Source organism: Rhamphochromis sp. 'chilingali' (assembly GCF_963969265.1).
Source record: "Rhamphochromis sp. 'chilingali' genome assembly, chromosome: 19".
NCBI classification, from domain to species: Eukaryota; Metazoa; Chordata; class Actinopteri; order Cichliformes; family Cichlidae; genus Rhamphochromis; species Rhamphochromis sp. 'chilingali'.
In genome coordinates, this window is record NC_137946.1 from 27558611 (window position 1) to 27581096 (window position 22486).

Sequence of the window (22486 nt, forward strand, 5' to 3'; positions counted from 1 at the left end):
TGAATGTTACATAGGCAGTTCTTGTGTGATTGGGTGAATGAATTAGTTGTATAAAGCACTTTAAGTGCTCAGAGTAGAAAAGCGCTATATAAGAACCAGTCCATTTACCATTAGAGACCATAAAGTGACTAAAACCATCACACTATGAAATGGACACTCTATATACCGAGGTTTTTTTTTTTTTGCTTTTCATTTTCACCACAGTTTCTTCCTCTTTTAATCCTGCTTTAATAGAAAAATTGCCTCCATCAGGAGATTTCTCCTTTTTGTTTATGTGATCGAGTTACTGTGTGCTGGCCATATGGCTGCGGTCAAAGACGCTTTAATCAACCTCAACAAACAGATCGGATTCAAGTCTCTCTCTTTCTTTCCCAAATACTTGAAAAAGTTCCTGCAGCCCAATTTACCAATTACCTTGGCACTAATAGCCTATTATATCTCCTCCAGCTCTGGACTTAGGCCATGTCAGTCAGCTGTAAGTGCAGTCACAGAGGTAGCTAATGACTGATTGCTTTAAACTGCAGCTCCCACCGAGTCTTAATCCTGCCTGATCTGAGTGCGCCATCATTAACATTCATTAATTTTATTGACTGCCTTAAGAAGCATGTTGGCGTTAGTTCTAATACCCTGAAGAGGCTCAGATTGTCACAATCTTTGCTTCGGACTGTCTCTGTTCTTTTTTGTTTTATCCTAACAGCCAATCTTTGTATAAGAATGAAATCAGCTTATACCAATGACAGCCCAATTTTGTTTCCCACTCATAGGTGATCATGTTTAAGCTTCAATGTCAGTAACATGGCAATGTATTTATGTTAATATAACTACAAAAACATGGGGAATGTACATCTTTGATTGTCTTGCAGAGTTTTTAAAATGCTGCCACATGGTGTTACCACTACTCATGCTATTATATACTCATTTTCACACATGCAGCCCTAAACTACAGGAAAGTTTTCTTAAACTACCTGGGCTGTAACTTTTAACTTCTTACTCAGATATTCTATCTTAAGGTTTGCAAGCCCCATACTAAAAAAACAAAACATGCTTAACATGAGCTGTTAGTTGTAAAGCTAATATTATATACATGATTTAGAAATGATCAAAAAATGCATTACTTGCATTTGGCTTCTTAGAGATGCTGTCTTTAGGACATAATGGATATCAGTTAGTGCTGACAATACATTTTACCCAGCATTACCCCTCCTAAATCCCCAAATGTAAGCAGAAAAAGGACATCTAAGTAGGAGTGCCTCCTGGATTTAAAATGGTTTAGTTTGAGGTGCTCTGTAGTTCAACAATCCTTCAATATGTTGAATTTTTAACTGTATAAACAGAAATATTTCAGTCTTTACTATCACATTTTAGATGAGCTAGTTCAGAAATAACAAGGAGTTTGAACTTTTTGTAGTCTAAGTGACCACAAACATGGGTGACTGCTTTGCTTTAATCTTCCAACCCACTTTGTATCAAATGGAAGAGTTGTCCCTTTATTTCTGTCCTTTCAAAATAAATTGATAAAAAATATGTACCAGAGAGGCAACAAGAAGACAACCCCGAGAAAGGAAATGGTTTCACAGGCGTTGGTCACAGACCACAGCTTTCTGCTTATCCTTCCTGATCTTTTCTCTAGTTTTGCTTTTAGCTGGTGTCCTTTTTCCCTGCTGGTAGCATGAGATGACACGTGTTTCGCATTTAGGTTGTGCGCCGCTGCAAGAAAGTTGTTGTTGTGTCTCCAAACATGATCTCGAGGGTGTGGAGGAGATACCAGGAGATGGGTTGTTACACAAGCTAGACAAGGCCACAGGTGTACATCCACCCAGAAGCAGGGCTGGCATTTGCTCCGTTGTGCAATGAGGAGCGTGACAGTGGAAGTATCTAACAAAATGACCTCCAGCATGTTTCTGGCACTTGTTCCATGAGGGTGGCCTGACACACTCTAGTGGCAACTTTGCTAATGGAAGTTACAAATATAACTATAGTTCTGTGAATTCACAGATAACTGCCAATGGCAGGAAACTACGTAGATGGGTCTCCTCATGATCTGCGCAGGTCCGGAAATAAAATCGCGTGCATGATGTGTACACTACTGAAGCATGTGTACTATAAATACTACGTGGTAGCTTACATCTGGTCTCTGGGAATCTTCTCACACTGAGACGTTTTTAGCCGCCAGCAGGTCTGACAGTCATCCTGGAATTCAGAGAATCATAGTTACCTTTGTAACTTCTGTTCTGATTCATTCCCCCCTGTCTGCCAGTGGGAGTAAACAATGCAGATGACTTGTACCAGTACTGTCACAAGGAACAACTTCCTGGTCAGCCAGCAGCAGAACAGCTGAAGCTAATGTGGGCTCTGAGGCCACATTAAGCTAGTAGAACCTAGCAAATGTGAAAGACGCTGCCCGGGATGCCACTGTTCACCAAGTAAAACACCACTCATTGACACCCAGTGTGGCCACACCGCTGATACAGTGGCAACTAACACCAGAATGGACCAGTGTATTTGCTGCTATCTGCACCTGTTTTACTGAGTTCCTCCTGTTCTTCCCATTATAACATATAGAGAGCTGCTCTAATCATCTGTATGGATGCCTTCCATACTGCACTGGAACCATGAAATTATTCACTAAAATTGACAACAAATGTATTAAATAGTGAAACAATTAAATGTGTCATTAAATATATACAATAGGAATTAAATCATTTTTTAAAAAGTTTAAATGAAATAAATTAAATGTATGTATTTCGTTAATTAGCTAATTCCAATTTAAATTCATTAACACATTTAATTAATTATTTAATGATGTATTTATTTAACGCATTTTAGCACTCGAGGCCCTCCGTAGCCTTAATGCTGGTTACTTAAATAAAAATTTCTTGTGTCCCGAGTCAAAAATCTACATGTGTCTGCCTCTCCTGTCCTCACAGGTTAATGGCACACCAGTATCCGTACCATTTGTAACAGGGCTGATGACACGCCTGTCCACATCTGAGGGCTTCATTGTCATCGACACACCCCAGGACATCCAGGTTCGCTACAACCACTTTAACACCCTGAGCATCACAATGGGCCAGCGGCTCCAGAACAAGGTGTGCGGCCTTTGTGGGAATTTCAATGGGGACCCCAATGATGACTACATCACCTCAAGGGGCAAGCCGGCTGTCAGCGCCCTGGAGCTGGCACAGAGCTGGAAGACCAACGGCATGCAGAACAGGTAGATGAGGCTCACAGATGGGGAGGAATTTACGGTCCATATAACCAGTTCTTGTAAAAACCTTTGGCTGTTATCCCCAAAATATAAAAGGAAAAGTTAAGGTTACCTAATCCATAAGCCATGCGTCTGCAAGCATGTGCATGTCTTAAACCCTGGATATTAACTGGCTGTTGCTAAAACATATCACTTGTGCAAATCATTTATACAGATAATAGCAAACGGAGCAATTCTAACAGGGCCTTTGCTCCTTCTTTGCTCGCGTCCTAATACCTTTGACAGTTGGATTTTGGTCTTTCTCCTCTAGTTGTGATGAGACCCAGTACGTGGCTTTGGCTCAGTCCTGTGACAACTCGGCCATCCTGGCTCTACAGAGTGAAGATGCCTGTCAGAAGCTCACCCAGCTCAAAGGCTTCTTCCAGCCATGCCACGGCCTGCTGGATCCCCGTCCTTTCTACCAGTCCTGCTACCTGGATGGCTGCTACAATCATCGCAAGGCTCAGGTCTGTGGATCACTAGCCGCCTATGCAGAAGCCTGCCGGTCCATGGGCACCCTCACGACCAAGTGGATCACCCAAGAGAACTGCTGTAAGGGCACCGTGAACTTCTCTCAGACTCAATGCCCACTGTGGAAATAAACACAACTTTGCACTTTACACAAATATAAACCAGCGCTAATGCTGAATTTACCAGACGTACTAAAAGTGAAAGTATTGGGTCTCATATATTATTGATTCACACATTATGAGCTTAGTTTGCTAAGATTTCCAGATTGCTTTCCATCAAGACCACTGTGTTACTACGATGAGACGTGAAATGTAAATTTGTTTGACTGCTTTGTCAGTATTAGATACGTGCATGTTCTTAAAAACTTTGTGCCTTCATCTGTGTGACAGTTAACATTGTGTGTGGACCTGTCTTTAGCAGAATGGATCTATGACCCCTGTGCAGGAGAGATCTGCAAAAACTTCACCTGTGAGCTGGAGAATGGAGGCGATCTGTGTGGCTGTCCGGAGTTACCCACCAACTCTGAAGGTGAGTGCTTCATCCAGCTGCAATCACTCAGTTTTAAATATCTGACACTCTCCGTGTTACTTGATTAGCCATACATTTTAAAAGCTATTAAAAAATACTTTTTTATTTAATCATGGCTATGGTGAAATACATGGCTAACGTGAAATACATGTTTTTGCAACATGCAAAAACATGTATTTCATGTCGATGTTTGTTAGGCGAGGATGACATCATCCAAGCGGAGGTGACCTGTAAGCATGCTCAGATGGAGGTTTCCATCTCCAAGTGTAAGCTCTTCCAGCTGGGCTTTGAACGGGAAGATGTCCGGATCAACGACGAGCACTGCGCTGGCATTGAGGGAGAGGACTTCATCTCCTTCCACATTAACAACACTAAGGGACACTGCGGTTCCATTGTACAGGTCAGTTTGCAATCGTCTGTGTTCCAGCGTGTTCGTCATCACTTTCGAAATGTGATAAAGCTCCCCGCATCTCAGTTTGGATCCTTTTAGACACTACAATGTAGTCGTCAACACGATCTACCAGGGGTCTCAAACTCCAGTCCTCGAGGGCCGGTGTCCTGAAACACCGGCCCTCATGAATCAAATGGCAATTCAGCCATTTGATTCATGTTACAGCAGCTCATGAGTGAATGAACATGGTGCAATAAAAGTACTTTAAGAAGTAAATTTTTCCAAACACTTACATTTACTGTATTTTCCGGACTATAAGGCGCACTTAAAATCCTTTAATTTTCTCAAAAATCGACAGTGCGCCTTATGTATGAATTCTGGTTGTGCTTACTGATCTCGAACCGATTTTATGTGCTATATGGCGCTCAAAAATCTGTTAAAAAATGTTTTAGTAGACTTTGACTTTGGTAAGCTACGAAGCCGCACCGCTTGATGGATTGTCGGAGCATTGCGGCTACCGTAGTCAGGAGCCTCACGAGTACTCTGGGTCCTAAACTCCGTCGACTTCAGGTCCCAAAGTCAAAGGGCAGGGATAGCTCAGTAGGTAGAGTGGTGGCCCCATGATCGGAAGGTCGGGGGTTCGACTCCACTGAATGGCTACCCTGAGGTACCCCTGAGCAAGGTACCGTCCCTACACACTGCTCCCCGGGCGCTGCACTGGTGGCTGCCCACTGCTTCACTGGGTGAATGGGTTAAATGCAGAGGAACTATTTCCCTATGGGGACTAACACGCACACTTTTTTAAACGAACACTGCGACATCACTGAGAGTTAAAAACTGTCTAAATTCTTTCATCTGTAATAAAATGATCAGCATTGCTGCTTTACCAGGTTTAACAATTAAGCTTAACATCCAGGCATCCATGAAAACAGAATTTATTAAATTTAACAGAGTTAGAAGTTAGCAGGAAGTTAGCAGGAAGTTAGCTCGCTAGTTTCCACCTAAACATAATATAGCATGTTCTGACTGAGAGATTTCTGAAAAAAAATTCAAACTTACAGCTCCGCTATCACTTCCAACATAAATGAAGACAGAAAACTAAACAGCAGTGACGTTTGTAGGGTTGCTACATGGTGGCTAGCGACACAGCTATGTTAGCATAATATAAACACAGTGAAGCTAGAGGATGAATGCTAACTTTTTCCACTCAATAAAAGTTAACAGGAGAGTTCCCGATGGTTAGCAACAAATGCAATCACATGGCAGGATGCTGTAAACAGACCAAACTTCAGTCAGGAGAACAACTGAGATAATCCATCCACAATACGAGGTTAGTCATTAATGTACTGCAACAATGCGGGAATAGAGCAGCTGCAAGAGAATTCAGCTATAGTGAATCAATGGTACGGAAGTGGAGGCAAGAAGAAGAATGAGTTGAGTAAAGTTTGATTATCTGACTGTTTTGTTTCACTTAATGCACCTTATAATCCGGTGCGTCTTATGGTCAGAAAAATACGGTACTTAAATTTAGTTGATTAGGGTTAGGGGTTGACATTTCAGCATGCAGTTAAGTTCTATATTCTTGCTAATGACCTACTAATTTTATTCAGGTGTGTTGCACCAGGGTCACATGGAAAAGTTTCGGGACACTGGCCCTCGAGGACTGGAGTTTGAGACCCCTGGTCTACACTATCTTGGAAGCAACATTTACAGCATTTTAACTGAAACTGCCACAACACGTGCCAATGAATAATTTTGTCACTGCTAGCTGGCTGGCTAGGTGGCACTGGCACAGACAACCTACCCCCTTCCTACTGGCTGAAAATTGTTTGGTAGACCCGCCCCTTCGATTGTCTACCCCTGCTCATCAGTGTAAAAGATCTTATGCACTCCAAATTTGATATCCACTTGTGGGAAGATTGGCAACTCATGAATGTGTTCCTCATGTGAATAATATTTTTCACTTTAAAGTGATCAACAGAGTCTTATAACTTCCTCAGATTGATGTTGCTTCTTTATATTTATTGCTGATGTCAAATTTTCTGCTTTTATAGACGTGCGTTAGCAGCTCCTGGCTCTTAAATCCTCATAATTCTGGCTAATTCTGGCTAATGTTTTTGGTGAATAAATTATTATTTAATAATTTAATTATTATTATTATTATTACTAAATGATTAGTTTTTATGATGTCTTCTGTCTGTACGATGTTTTACATTTTTTTTGTATGGGTGAAATCAAAAGCAGCAGCTAGGATAATTTGTTCCTTTAATTTGAAATTATGAGTCACCTACGCTTTATTTCTCTTACAGTCCAACGGCACACACATCATGTATAAAAACACTGTGTGGATAGAAAGTGTGAACAACACTGGGAACATCATCACCAGAGACAAGACCATCAACGTGGAGTTTTCCTGCGCCTATGAGCTGGACCTGAAGATCTCACTGGAGACTGTCCTCAAACCCATGCTCAGGTCAGGCAGCAGAACACAAATATGCACCGACAAGTGTGACACAACGGCTCAACGCTTGGATAGTCATTTCTTTTTCCTTTTTTCTCCAGCGTCATTAACCTCACCCTACCGACCCAGGAAGGAAACTTCATTACCAAGATGGCTCTGTATAAAAACTCCTCGTACCGCCATCCATACAGAGAGGGGGAGGTGGTGCTCAGCACTCGAGACATCCTGTACGTAGGCGTTTTTGTGGAAGGAGCGGATGAAAACCAGCTCATCCTTATAGTGAATATGTGCTGGGCCACGCCGTCGCGCTACAGCAGTGATCGACTCCGCTACATCATCATTGAGAGAGGGTGAGGTTTATTTAGTCCTGGACCAAAAATGCTCAAAAGAGAGGTGGGAAAAAAAAGATTTTATTTTATGTTTTAAACTCAACCATTTTTTTTGACCTTCTTTTTCTCTTAATGTAATCCAAGATGAAGTTGAGGTGTGATCGGTGTAAAGTATGTAGCTCTTTATGAAGCCTATGGGTTCACTACAGTCTGCTGCTTTAAGATGACCTTTATAGTCTGATCCACACATTTTGAGAAAAAGAACATGAAGTAATAAATACAGTCACTGTGCATGCCCTTTGCACACCCTCACTGTGCCGGCAGTGTCTCTGGGTACTTCCTCAACAGGCCACGCCACGGCATGTTAGTTAAATTGTTTTTTCTAAATTTACGTGAGGTAGATAATGTGCTTGAGGTGTTTAGAATAAAGCACTATGGATGTCACGGCCCAACGGTTTTGCATTATTTTTCGATTCCTTCTTTATTGTTGTAACTTTTGGGTTCCTGTTTAATCTATTACTGTTTTATTATTGTAGTAGTAAGTGTTGTTTCTAGTGATATTATTATAATTATTATTATACGATTGTAAAGTCTTTGATCCCTACTTTTACTATATAGTAATTCTAGTCCATAGTCCTTCTGTCCGCGTCTTCTAAACTCGGTGATTAGTATTTGTCTTTTGTTCACGTCCTGCTTCATTTTGAAGCCTGAGTATCTGTTTATGCCCTGCATTACTTTTACTTCCTTCCCCTCTTTTTTGTATTAATAACTTTGTCTTTCTGTGTTCCCCTTGAATTAGTTCATCCAGGTTTAGCATGTCCTCTAAACCCTCCCTGCGTCAGTTACGGTTGTTGTTCCTTTCCTGCTTTAGTTTTGCATCTTTCCTGTATGACTTTTCACCTGTTTCCAAGGAACACTACTTCCATGACTATTTATACACACTCAAGAGTTATCTCCTTAGTCATGTATGTGTATAAATAGTCCTGCCCTCTACTTTGTCTTAATTGTGTCATCTATCTGGTCATGCGGGTACTTCTTAGTTATACACGCATGCTCGGGTCTTTGTCATGCCTTTTGTGCTTTGCATTTGTGATCAGTGTTTGGACTCCCTTTTAAGACTTTGTTTAGTTTGGATGTTGACATTATCCATATTAAAAGCTCATCTTTTGTTGACTGTTCTGCCTCCCAAGTCCCACAACCACCTTCTTGACTACAGCACATTTAATATCTTGCTTATTCTAGGTGCCCAAACATTAAGGACAATACCATTGGCATGGCAGAGAATGGCGTATCACTCACCTGCCGCTTTCACGTCACCGTCTTCAAGTTCATCGGGGATTACGATGAAGTCCACCTGCACTGTGACGTTTCTCTGTGCGACTCAGAGACGAACGCCTGCAAAGTGGTGAGTAAATCAAGAAGAGCAATAAAAATCAGAAAGCGTCCTGCTGTGTGTTTGGGTGTTGATGTATCAATGAACTGTGTGTGCAGAACTGTCCACATAAGAGAAGAATGTACTCAGAGGACAGTGACCATAAAGAGCACATACTGTCTGTTGGACCCATAAGAAGAAGAGGTGAGCATAGTTTTAGATAGAAAATAGCTTATTGGGTAAAATACACGCTTTAGAGTTTATTGTTTAAGTAATCTATGGAAAAACAAAAAGCCGTAGGTTAGCTTCTGATGTGTTTTCAGAGTCTGACTGGTGTGAGGAGAACAATGGAGGCTGTGAGCAAATCTGCACCAGTAAGGCCGCTGGGCCCATCTGCAGCTGTGTGACTGGGATGCTGCAAAGAGATGGGAAGAGCTGCCGGGGTAAGGACAAAAATACCTAATTTTAAGTTTTTTTTCCCACCTTATTGAATCATAGCATGACCTAAACCGCGGCAATATCAGCCCCAGAAAAACAGAAACTACACACGAGGGTCACCAAGCAGGTTTTGCATGTTTCTCAATAGTTTACAGTTTCCATCATGTTTCACACAATTGGAGTGATTGAAGCAAAGCTAATAAAGTTTAAGTGTTGTAGATACAGCCACTACACACTTTATTAAGTAAACCTTGTAAGTACCAGATTGGACCCCTTATGCCTTCAGAACTGCTTTTATCCATGATGTCAATCTCCACCACAATGTGCTCTACTGGACTGAGATCCGGCGAATGTGGAGGCCCTTTGAATACAGAGAACTCACGTGCCGTGTCCCTTTATAACCACAGTGCCCGTGGTCAAAAAGGAACGGCATGGTCAGCAGCAAACGGTGCCAAGAATATGTCCCTTCTTCTCTGAATTCTGGCATCATCAAGGTTTTTCCAGCTAGAGAAATGCCACTCACTGGAAATTGTATCTTTTTCAGACTGTTTCTCTGTAAACTCTAGAACTGCTTGTGTGGGAAAATCCCAGCTTATCAGCAGTCTCTGAATAATCAGACCAGTCTGGCACCGACAACCACACCCCATTCAGTCACTTCAGTCACCTTTCTTCCCCATTCTGATGCTCAGTTTAAACTTCAGCAGGTTGTTTGAGTCATGTCTGCATGACTAAATATAATGAGTTCCTGCCGTATGATTAAATAATTAGACATTTGCATTAATGAGCAGTTGAACGGTGCAACTAAAAAAGTGGGCAAGTTTCTGTGCATTAAATCATAAAATTTAGGGCGTTCAACTTAATTATTAGTTAATTGATTGGTTCATATGAATTCCATATATTTATAACTCTTGTAGCTTTTGCATGCTGCACACAAACTAAACTGGTAATTTGTAAAAACCAGTAGCATTAAGACAGTATTTCCACCACATGCACATTTCACAAATGTTGTCATACTCCCTTCTTTTTTTCCAGCCGTGAGCTCAAGCAGTAACATCACACCTGCGATTCCTCTGCTGAGCGTCAGCGCTGCGATCTCCGTGCTCCTGGCTCACCTTCACACTCTTCTCCTCTCCTAACGCTCTGTGAGCTAAGAGAAGGCAATAAATGACAAAGATCAAACACACAAAAAGACTTGAATATGCACAAAGTATCATCATTGATTAGCCAGTAGAGCAGCTGTGTTTCAGCCAGAAAGTCAAGACAGAATATACTGTACACCGACTAATTTTTGTCTCCACATTTCATTGATAAAAGGTAAGTCAGTTTTCTAGATACATGGACAGTCAGTCAGTTTCACTGCTTTGTTGTGTTTTTCTTCATCCCCATCTGCTCCCTCATTTACATTTATCAGGACTCCCACTGTTTATCACTCACCTAAAGCCACTATGTGTAGATGTTTTCATGTGATTATAACATATTTTTACAAATTTCTTTATAGGAAATTAACATATTATGCATGCTACCACCAGATGGTGCCAAAGAAAGTAATTTTCCAATCCTAGACATACAAACTTGAAGGTACAACAGCTAAAATCACACAGTGATGTTTATGGAAAGACAATGGCTAAATTAAAAAGAAACAGTAATATAACTGATTAGTTAAAGAGGCATAATTGTAAATCATCAGGGAATGTGAAATGTGATCCCACCTGTTTGTATTTATACCTGATATTATTCTACAGTCACACTAAGGAAAGCAGTGGCTGGAGATCACGACTGTGTGCAATGAACTTGCGATTTTTTTTTTGCCATTGAAATTGTTGCTTCAAAGACAGGATCGGGTCTATGACCACTTAGTCAGATGCCATCTTTAAAATGACCTTAGTGTAACAATAAGACGACGTCAGTCTGCTATCGTTCAATTGAATGCACTCAAACTGGCAACTGCATTCAGTCTGTTTGTAATAATATAGTGATTATGAATCAATCTGCTGCAAATCGCATTCAAATCAAACTTATATTAATCAGAAATTCCCACTAACTACACTCCTCCATAAATGGTGACGTAGCTGCTGCTTATAACCAGAATACAACTAGTTGATTACAGCGTGCTAGCAATTTGTCTGTGTTTGCAAACTTTTACCAATCTGTCTGAGAGCGATCGGTTGCTTGGAGACAGGTTGCCTCCCACCAGGCAATGTTTGCAACTACCTTGCAATAGAAAATTAACTATATGTTTGCACTAAGTAGTTGCAAGTAAAAAGTAAAAAAAAAGCAACAAAACACAGCAGTAATCAGGCAACCATCAGTTTTGACTGTTTTTACTCTAGTGTGAGCTATTCATAAATCCCATTCTGTCCAAACTGTGATCAGATCTTAATGAGTAGGTGGGATGCAACAACTAGAAACCCTCATGATTGTGATTTAATTGATTTACAGGGCCATCAAAATGTAAACATCAAACTATTTTATTATTAATTTATGAATAAATTACATTTAAATAACTGTAAATTTCCTGTTTCTCAGTGGAGAGGTTTATTAAAGTTACCTTTTATATTTTAAACTGATAATCAGATGAAACAAAAAAGTAAAATAGAAACTTTTAATTTGAAATTTTTTTTAATTAAATTACATTTTAAAACCAAGCAGTTAATAGTTATTGTGCTGACTTGACGTCATTCAGGGGTCACAAGGTCACATATTCATGACATTTGGATCGAAATGGGAAAGAAGCTTGTTTATAAGTACCATAAACTATAAATAAAAGATGGGCATGGCAAAGTCCAGTCTTTGAAACCTTGAACTGAGGATTTGCCGCCTTGGTGTGGTGAGACTGGGTGTGAGGACTGAAGGGTGGAGCTGACCGAAAAACCAAAGTGCTTTATGTTCGTGGGCTCGCTGATCCCATGTTGGGCCTGACCTAAAGCATACCCTGGTCTGAAAACCATCCAGAAACAGTAGCCCCTTCCTGACGCTTAAGCTTAAACTCCCTGGGCTTCACTTTTATACTCAGCCTGAGGTTGGCGCTACTCTGCTACTCATGTGATTGTGTACTTTCATTTAGTATTTTGAGAGTCTCCCCAAAAGTATGATGCTGTTTTATGGACTTTACGGCTCAGGTGTGACTTTTTGATGAGAAGCTTAAGAGAGGAAGAAGAGCTGAGGTTACTGTATGTAACATTTAAACATGCTGTTTCTTAAAAAAATGGCAAAACTGTACAGATTTCATTAAGAAACTGGCAACTGAGCATCTGCAGATCTGTGTCAGAGTGCAAACCTTTACCCAGAAACGAGCGAACAAACTTTATCTTATATAATTGCTTCCTAACTGTGCGGTTTATTGCTCTAAACCAATAAAACCTACAGCAGGTTATGGCTGAAAAGGAGGTTAGGGATTATCTAAGAAGAAAACTGTGTGAAAGGGTGATGCATTGTGAAGTGAAGTATTTATGTGTGAAGTATCTGTTTAAAATGTTAATCAGCCACAACATTAAAACCACCCGCCTGATGTTGTGCACAGATCTGACTCGCTGCACCTCAGGGGGCGCCCTCTAGTGCCTGGCAATGGGACTTTGACTCCTTTGGCGTCTGTATGCTTTCGAGTGGGGCTACCATGGATTAGAACCGCAGTCTGTCCTAAACCTTAAAAAGTTGCTTTGTTGCCTAAATTTAACCAAACTGCAATTGACAGTTAATTTTTTCTTAAAGAAACCCAAAGTTTCCCATCAAAAAATTGCATTTTAACTAGTTGATCAATATTTTTCACTTCACCTGCGTGAGTGGTTTTGATGATGTTGCTTTACTGGTGTAATTTTTTACCTTTTTATGTTAGTACCCAGGATGAGGGGGACAGGGGATGAGTTTAGCTGTGCCATTAAAAACCCAATTTTCATGTCATTTCTGAACTAATTAGTTTCGGTCTTCTCGTGCTTTTCAGTGTACTTTCTAACACTCATTGCATGAATTCAGTTTGAGGAGTGGAGCAGGTGTCGGATAGTTTATCTGCAGCTCACAGTCAGCTGCTTTTAAAGGTTTAAATGTCAATAAACGTCAACCACACATCTTACAGATCCTTCAAAGTTCTTCCAAACGCTGACACTTTGGTGCAGTTACACAAAATAAAAAGCAAACAGAGTAGTTGTTGCCTTTTGTGTACAAATGTACAGTCCTGGTCAGTTTGGTGGTTTGTGTCATCGCTGACCTTTTTAAATAATCGGTATCTTTTTTGTGTGTGTTGTTTAAAACTAAGTGACTAAAGAGGTGTTTTATTCTTTGAGAGCAGCACCACCCTGCTATAAATAAATGAAGACGTTCTCAAAGTCAGTGTGAGTCACGCATTATTTCATGCAGAACATGCAGCCCTGCGAGAGAGCTCGGGGTTACGAAGCAGAGCTCTTCATTTGCTGGTCAGAGGCGACACTTACTCATAAACACAGCATTAAAACATCACTTGTCACCTGAAAAAAAAAATTGAAAGGCTACATTTTTGGTTGTGTTTCACTGTAAAGTTATTCCTGACGCTGAGTAAACATCCACTCCAAGCTGCTGTCTCCTAGCAACAAGCTCCAGCTACAATTAAGTGATGTGTCATCCAGTCCTCACTCATGACTGTGCCAGTGTCAGGATCTGTTTAAATTCTTTCCACAGTGCAGGGAGTCGCTCCTTTGAAGGATTTCTGTTCGCTGTCGTCATCCGCCGACTGTCAGTGACATCTCACTGCAGCTGACTGTTAATGAGGATGTAGGCGGATGGAGGAAGGTGAGGCTGCAGCGGTCAAACGAGTTGGGCAGAAAAGACAGTAACAAACCATCAACTGATCCGTTTAATTTGCCTTAAGAGTATAAAAAAAGAGAGCGATGAGCTACTGGGCCGGTTTCAGGTAGGGTCTGGTTCATATCGACCCCTTTAAATGAAATTTCACCTGAATGCTGAGAACAGGTGACCTGTGAGGCGAAACTTATTTAAGCACACAAGCAAAGCACAGGCTTAGAAATTTATAGCCAATTCACAAAGTAATACTCTTAGGCATTAGACACAGGCTAAACCACCTGCCTTCCCTCCATTGTTGCCTCTGTGCTTCCCCTTCAAACCTTCTGTTTGTGAGCTTAGTAATATAAACAGGGATTATTTTGAACTGCAAATCAGACAAAGCTACTCTGGCAGAACCAAAGAAAAAAACATGCAGCTGAAAATTAGAGTACCAGGTCCACTTTAAGGTTGTTTTGGAGCAACGATAACCCAGATAATTTCCTTAGGGATTAATAAAGTATTCTGATTCTGATTTTGGTGTTCTAACAAGCTAGCATGCAGCTGCAAAGTTCTGCTGTCACCTCGTGAGTCCAGTGGCTCCTGCAGCACGCTGTGCCCCTCTGGTAGGAAGGCAGCTTAAAGAGTACAGCCGGAGGACACAGTTTTTGGCATTTCAGTTATGAATTTCAACACAAAATGGTTTAACTGAAGACTGAAGCAGTTGCAGTTCCTCATAAAGTCCAAGTACCAACTGAGCTGAGAGGAAAGTGAAGCACTGCCAGCAACACATGAGGAGCTGCCAAATGCTTCACACTCACCCCGCACTTGTTAACACACAAGTGCTTTGATGTAAGAGTACACATTAAGGAAACGCTTTGCACAAGGAGACACAATTTCACACTGAAAAGAGACGGAAACTGCAGTTAACAGCTGATTTAGGACTCTAGACGATCCTCTTTTTCTTTACTAGCGACAACCTTTAAGTGTCCACAGAGGTGTTTTGACCTGGCAAATATTCAAAGCAAATATTTTTCCGCAAGAATAATTTGGTAAACTTGCTGATTTCAATTTTGCTTTTAGTTGAAGCAGAAGGGAAGCTGGGAAATGCCTGAGATAAAAGGTTAAGCTGACCTGCTCTGCCACACGCAGGTCAGTCGGGGCACTGATTATGTAAATGTCATACAAAGGTGCTCTGTTTATATGTTGCTAGTGAAAACAAAGTTGAAGCACGAGGCCTAGTTTCCCTCCCATACAAAGTCTATTCTGTGTCCATGGTTATGTAAGTTTGTAGGAGTGTGTATTTCTGGGTGTGAACATGTGCTCGTGAATCACACTTCCAGATAAAATTGTTACCTATTGTCACTAAATATATTCTGCACTTAAAGCCTTCTTGTAATTACCAGAGGCACGCACATATTTTGCCCTCTGATTTGTCCAGGGGCCTCCAGCTCCCTGCAACCCTACTTAACCATTTAGGAGTTTAAAAACTGGGTGGATGGGTAAAACTGGAGAGGGTAGTAGTGTTCAGAGAGCCGTGAATTGTCCTTCAGGAATGTTCAGTGTATTTGCTACTTCAGCAGATAAGCAGATTCTTATCTGTACAGTGAGCCTTACCTCGCTGTGGGTTACAAAACCGGCCTTTTCTTTTCAGTGCGACAGTGTGCAGAGCTCCGTCAGCTGGACTTGCATTCCATCTAAATAAAATGCAAACACTTATTATGCAATTAATGGTCCATTTAACTCTTTACCGATTGAAAGCCAACGAGCAGTAACTAATCCTTGCTTCTCTTTTCTGAACAGAGCACTTTCTGCCATATCGCAGGCCTGTTTATAGACTGGGTGTGCATTAGAAGTTATTGAGCGTGGTCTCTGCCTATGCAGCTACCCTTGGAAAAACCTGAAAACTATTCTGCTGGTCTTCAACCCACATCTTTACTGATGTATACCGAGGTGTCAAAACTCACCATGAAGGGTACTGGGAGGGTTGTGAAATGTTGTCTTTACGGTGGAAAGAGTTAAGCGGTCAGGTTCCTCCTTTCTTTTCTTCAGTAATTCTTGCAGCAGCTCTTCATCAGTGCATTTCCTGTCTGCAGTACGAATGTGGGACAGACCTGTGAAAGAAGTGCCAGCCATGAGCACAAGAACCTGGTAGTTTTAATGTGTAAACCTAACAGACTCATTTGTGTACCTAAATCTAACTGAGTAACACATTTTGAATTAATCTGTGACCAGTATAGCTTCTTAGCTGTCAGAAGTGTTGGCTAGTGTGGTCTTCTGCTGCTGCAGCCCATCTGCTTCAAGGTTTGATGTTTTCTGGATCCAGAGATGCTCTTCTGCATCTTGAATGTAATGAGTGGTTATTTAAATTACCATTGCCTTCCTGTCTGGTTATTTTACATTGCTTGCTCCAGAGAACGGCTGCTCACCTGATATTTTCTCTTTTTTTGTCAACGCTCTGGAAACACTAAAGACGATTGGGTGGAAAAATCACTGTAAATCTGCTGTTTCTGAAATATTTAGACAATCAGCAACCACGGCACGTTCAAAGACACTCTAATCACCTTTGTCCCGATTCACAGTTTGAACTTTGTCTTGATCATGCCTGCATGAGTTGTTGCCATGTGACCATAAGACGTTTGAGAGGCTGAAGAACAGCTGCACCTCAGAAAGTGATCGGCGGGTGTAAAAGTATTGCATTTCTACTGTCCTCCACAGTCACCAACCACAACAGACCAAAGCATTTCAGCGTGCATCTGTTCCTCATTTCATAACGCTGCTGGTATTTCATTGTTCTTTATTTGCTGCTCTTTGTGAAAGCAGTTAAGTGAGTGACTCAGTGTAAACTTTATGTAATTGCATAGCTTATAAGAAAGGATTCCCTGGGTTTGTTCAGGCACGAGTATTTCCACAGGCACAAAGGCCTCGCCTGGGCGTGGAGCAGCAAAGTGGAAGTGTTTGCACGAGAGGATTAATGCCATCTTTAAAACAGGGTGTGATTTTGTTGCAATTGTTTCTTGTATAATTATTTGGGGCAGAGCTGGCAGGGTGAGTTTCCCTCACAGTGCCGACCTTAAACGCGCATTTGTTTTTTTTAGTTAATTAATTTTTATGGCATGCATGTGCTCTGGCTGGTTGCATAACACAGCTTTCAGGCATGATTATTATTTAGAGGTCTTATCCCAGTCTCGGTTCTTATCTCAATTTTATCAAGTGCAATTTCCCCTGTTATTAATTCACCATGGTTCAAACTGAGATACTTGAACACTTCAACGCTGATGAGATTGTGCATTTTGCACTGTTGATTTTCTTCACTCATTTCAGTGATTATCAGCAAAATAGTTGCATTTTTAATCATCTGGGAATTTACCCAGATTTATTTATTTATTTAGACAGAGATCTCGACCCCTCAATGTTCAGCACAAAGTTACGCCCATGATAGGACAAACTAAGTAGAGAGTAAATACGGTGTTTGTCTCCCAAACACAAACTGGGAGCTGTTTCCACAGGACTGGAGCCTGAAACTCAAGTAACCGCAAGCAAGATGCCAATATGCAAGAAATATGCACTCTTTTTCTAGTCCCTGTAAGAATTTATTAAGAATTGTCATTGAAAGTAAAACTTAAATTAAGCGTCACTTTAAGAATAATGTAAAACAGCTTACTAACAGTAAGCTATTATAGTAAGTTACTATAATGACATACAGCATTAGTATTTAGTGCTCTAAAACTGGTGCAGTTTTGCTATTGAAACTCTGACAAAACCCATGATAATGACGCTTAAAGTGGGTTCTAATAATTGCATTAAAAAAATAGAGATTGTGACACGTGTTTAAAGAAAGAAACAAACAAACAAAAATGAACTTGCTTGCAGTTTTTAACAGAGCTTAATTTTCATTTTAAGTCATGAAAATTATTTAGAGGTCTTATCCCAGTCTCGGTTCTTATCTCAATTTTATCAAGTGCAATTTCCCCCTGTTATTAATTCACCATGGTTCAAACTGAGATACTTGAACACTTCAACGCTGATGAGATTGTGCACAGTAAGAATGTACATTTCCTTCATTAACTAGCCAGGTTAATAATTAATCATCTATTACAGGCTTGAAGTAAATCAAATTATTTGAACGCATATAAATCCTGCTAAACAACAACATCCAGCCCATATAATCAGACACACGACGGTAGCTCATTAGAAATTAAGGCTTTCAACCTACCAATGCAACCTATAGGATACAATATATCTTTACAACCCCATATTTGTTTTTACAATACAAAAAAAAATTATATCAAATGTTTAAACTGAGACGTTTCACTATGTCATGAAAGTATTCGCTTATTTTGAATTTTATGGCAGCAACGTCTCACAAAACTCAGGATGACGTCAACAAAATGCTGAAAGAGAAAGCAAGAAACAGCTGGAGGAACTGGTCAGGTTAACTGGCTGCAGATCAGTAACATGACTGGATATAAAAAGAGGATCTTAAAGAGGCAGAGTTTCTCAGAAGTGAAGACGGGCAGAGGATCACCAATCAGCAAAATAAATAAATGAAAACTCTACAAATTGCGAAACAATTTCAGAGTGATGGTCCTCAATGTGAAAATGTGAAGACTTCGAGTATTTCATCATCTACAGTCTATAAAATTATCAAGAGATTCAGAACATCTGGAGAAATCTGGAGAAAATTTGTGTTCTGCATTAAAAACCACTTCATGGGTTCAGAAAGACTTCCAGAAATCATCGTCTGTGAACACTGTGTCATTCACAGAGGTTAAAGCTCTATCGTGCAAAGAAAACGTCGCATGTGAAGATGATCCAGAAATGCTGCTGTCTTCTTAAAAGAGACTGAGCCGAAGTGGAAAACTGTTCTGTGCTCAGACGAGTCCAAGTTTTCTTTGTGGAGAACTTGAACACCACTCCCTCCGGACTAAAGAGGAGAGGGACCATCTGGTTTGCTATTAATCAACAGTCCGCTTGCTAAATACAATTTCCACCCATCTGTTGAAGCAACCTGGCAACACACAACCTGATTCAAAGAGTGTGTGCAGCTAATCTCACTGCAGACACCAGCTAGATGCTGAATGAATTAGCTGCTATCTTAGCGGCTGTTTGACTATTTAGGGTCTCGGTGCTTCAAAGTAAGAAGTGAACATTTAATAACAGATAGTAAACAAATAACAGCAAGTCGAGCCATTTTTGTGATTTTGGAGTTCTGAAATCGGCACAGCTGCGAACATTTTCAACATTTTTTACTGATTCAAGCTTCCAGAATTATTAAAAATAATCAAAATGTCTGATGCATCGTTCCAACTGGCTCTCTTCCACACCATGTTTTTTTTTATCCTGTCACTCTCCCATCACTGGTGGTAGAAGATGGCTGTCCCTCCCAGAGCCTGGTTCTGCCGGAGGTTTCTTCCTGTGAAAAAGGAAGTTTTTCCTTCCTGCTGTCATCAAATGCTTGTTTATACAGGGTCGTCTGATTGTTTAGGTTCAAATAATTATTAAATATTAAATAAATATATGAATATATGAATTGAACTGCAGGCAACAACCTATAAACATTTCCATCAAATTTATCTGAGGTGGACAAACAGCACTGGTCTCTATGTAATCAGCTGTGAGACGAGTCCCTAAGGGGCCGTCTACGAAGTGTGACACAGGGAAAACTTCAAAAAATAAACATTTAAAAGCTCATCAAAATGATTTCACACATTTGTTTTCCTTTTGGTCACTAGACCAGTTGGTGACCAACTTGGCAACCACTGGTCGCTGTAGATGATTGTGTATTCCCAACCAGTTGGTGACTGGTTGTTGGGAGTCACTGGGTATTTTAATGTTGGTTTCATTTTCAGTTCTGGAGCCCGGTTTACCTCACAGCTTCGGTTTTATTTTTTAGGTATGTTTATTTACATGTTACCCTCAGGATGTAGTCCTGATTTAAATATCTGAACACTTATCGTAAGGACTCAAGTAAACCCATTCCTTCGTATCGGGTTCACAGGTTGGTTTTGGACCAAACATCTGCAACACTTTCATCATCCTCACCTGAAGTCTGTGGTCATTTTCAAAATACAGATTGTGACGATGGGAAACGCAACACATGCTGTTCCAGGTGACTCACTGTGACTCGGTGGGTTGGGTGAGCGAACAGTTTCTCTCTGAGTGTGCTGCTACAGAGAGTTCAAAAGGTTAGACAAGAGGAAAAAGGTCAAGCTTAATCAGCAGAAAAACTACAAAAAAAACCCTTTTTCTTATTTTTTCTTTTATACCAGCTGCATCAGTGCAGCAGCACACGAGACAGTGAACAATTACTGAAACTCTCACAGATTATCATCCTAAATTCACCCTCTCATCGAAAGCTACTAAGCCAGTTCTCCCTGATAAACCTGCAGCTTTACCCAGTGAAATGTGTGTCATGTTTAACATGCAGTAACAATTATCCATGGCTGGAATGTCAAGAAGCTTCATTCTTCCTGTGCGTATGGAGAGTTTAATTATAGGGTTGATTAAAAATAATTCTCGAACTCTGTCTTTTAGCTGTGCTTGCTTTGCTATTGTTTCAGGCGTTGCCTCACTGACCTACTTAGTGCACATTCATTTTTTCCACAGTGTGGTAGTTTGACGGGGATCGGGCTGCATGTTTGAATGTTATGTGCTACAAATCTGTAAGTGGTCAGATTCTCATTAAATGTGGAGCTAATACTCATAAAATCCAGAGGACACTAATGATTGACTTCCCTCAACCTCTCTTCTATCTCTTCTGTCCACATTTTCGATTATGTCATTTTCAAAATGACATCATTTGTGGAACTAAAAGCGTGGTTTCACCTTTTCCTCATGCAGTGCTACATATAGGTATAAAATCTGATTCACCAGCTAAGCGTTGCGCTACGTGACTATGAGGCCACCGGACTTTGCTCCAGGATTTTAATGGTCCTGCCGTTGCAGCCAGTAGATGAAATCATAGAAGCTAACATGGACCTGTTAAAGTTTACAAGCCTCTTATCAAACTCAAAGCTGTTTTATATAGTTTCTATAAACCAAAATCATTGAGATAAAACATGACTGTTTCTTTCCTATAGCAGTGCAGCAAACTATTCCTTGCTGTGTGATGTTGAAAACATCTTGTTAGAAAGCTGTAAGCAGAAATACTTTCATCTCTGCCTCCTCGTTTATGCTGTTGTTGATGAATATCCTTCATTAAAACACACAATACAAGAGATCAGCTGCTCTTTGAGCTGTGTCTGAATTATCAGAGCTGATAGGCTGAAAGAAATTGTGATCAAGCTCAAACATTACCTTTGTCCACGTGGCCATAAAATGTAAAGCTCCTTCTTATACATTGTGTACTTCGTATAAAAGATATTCACCTCTTAAAACAACAGAAGGTTACAATATGACTTTTATTGTATTTACTTACATACAATGCAATACTTATTGTAACAAAGTAACTTATTAGAGAAAAAGTGTTCAGGTTGTTTACTTACATTAGAGTCAACTGAACATTTGAACTATTATAATTAATATTGTATGTTTTGGACCTTTAATTCAATTCAATTAAATAAAACTTTATTGATCCTGAACGTTGGCCCCGAAAGAAATTGGGTGAAGGCTGTCGACCTTACCCCAGTGCCATCTTACCCTTCCAACCATACATACATTACACAAACATCACATGGGGAAGACGGGGCAGAGAGGTATAACAATGGAAAAAGCACAACATGAGGAAAGACGAGGAGAAAAAAGAACTCCCCCCAGACTGAGCTCCTTACGTATGGATGATAGGTATAGTAAATAAAACCCATAAACACATAAAAACAAGACAACACAAAGAAAAACAAGTTAGGGGGGTTATGACCCTCCAAATAAAATTATGAATTATCTTGCATAAATAGGCTGTTGATTTTCTTGCCATGTGACCATAAGACGTTTGAGAGGCTGAAGAACAGCTGCACCTCAGAAAGTGATTGGCGGGTGTAAAAGTATTGCATTTCTACTGTCCTCCACAGTCACCAACCACAACAGACCAAAGCATTTCAGCGTGCATCTGTTCCTCATTTCATAACGCTGCTGGTATTTCATTGTTCTTTATTTGCTGCTCTTTGTGAAAGCAGTTAAGTGAGTGACTCAGTGTAAACTTTATGTAATTGCATAGCTTATAAGAAAGGATTCCCTGGGTTTGTTCAGGCACGAGTATTTCCACAGGCACAAAGGCCTCGCCTGGGCGTGGAGCAGCAAAGTGGAAGTGTTTGCACGAGAGGATTAATGCCATCTTTAAAACAGGGTGTGATTTTGTTGCAATTGTTTCTTGTATAATTATTTGGGGCAGAGCTGGCAGGGTGAGTTTCCCTCACAGTGCCGACCTTAAACGCGCATTTGTTTTTTTTACTTAATTAATTTTTATGGCATGCATGTGCTCTGGCTGGTTGCATAACACAGCTTTCAGGCATGATTATTATTTAGAGGTCTTATCCCAGTCTCGGTTCTTATCTCAATTTTATCA

The 22486-nt window shown here is 40.4% G+C and overlaps 1 protein-coding gene across 1 annotated transcript in view; it reads left to right on the forward strand.

Annotated features, from left to right (window-relative positions):
- Positions 1-13539, forward strand: part of tecta (tectorin alpha) — a 52538-nt gene extending 38999 nt beyond the window's left edge. The window contains exons 22-31 of the mRNA XM_080867863.1: positions 2928-3214; positions 3519-3799; positions 4136-4246; positions 4444-4646; positions 6947-7110; positions 7200-7448; positions 8670-8832; positions 8919-9003; positions 9123-9242; positions 10270-13539. Of these exons, the coding sequence (XP_080723989.1) occupies positions 2928-3214; positions 3519-3799; positions 4136-4246; positions 4444-4646; positions 6947-7110; positions 7200-7448; positions 8670-8832; positions 8919-9003; positions 9123-9242; positions 10270-10373 (1767 nt within the window). The 3' untranslated portion in view covers positions 10374-13539. The remainder of the gene's footprint in view (positions 1-2927; positions 3215-3518; positions 3800-4135; positions 4247-4443; positions 4647-6946; positions 7111-7199; positions 7449-8669; positions 8833-8918; positions 9004-9122; positions 9243-10269) is intronic.
- Positions 13540-22486: the final 8947 nt, after the last annotated feature.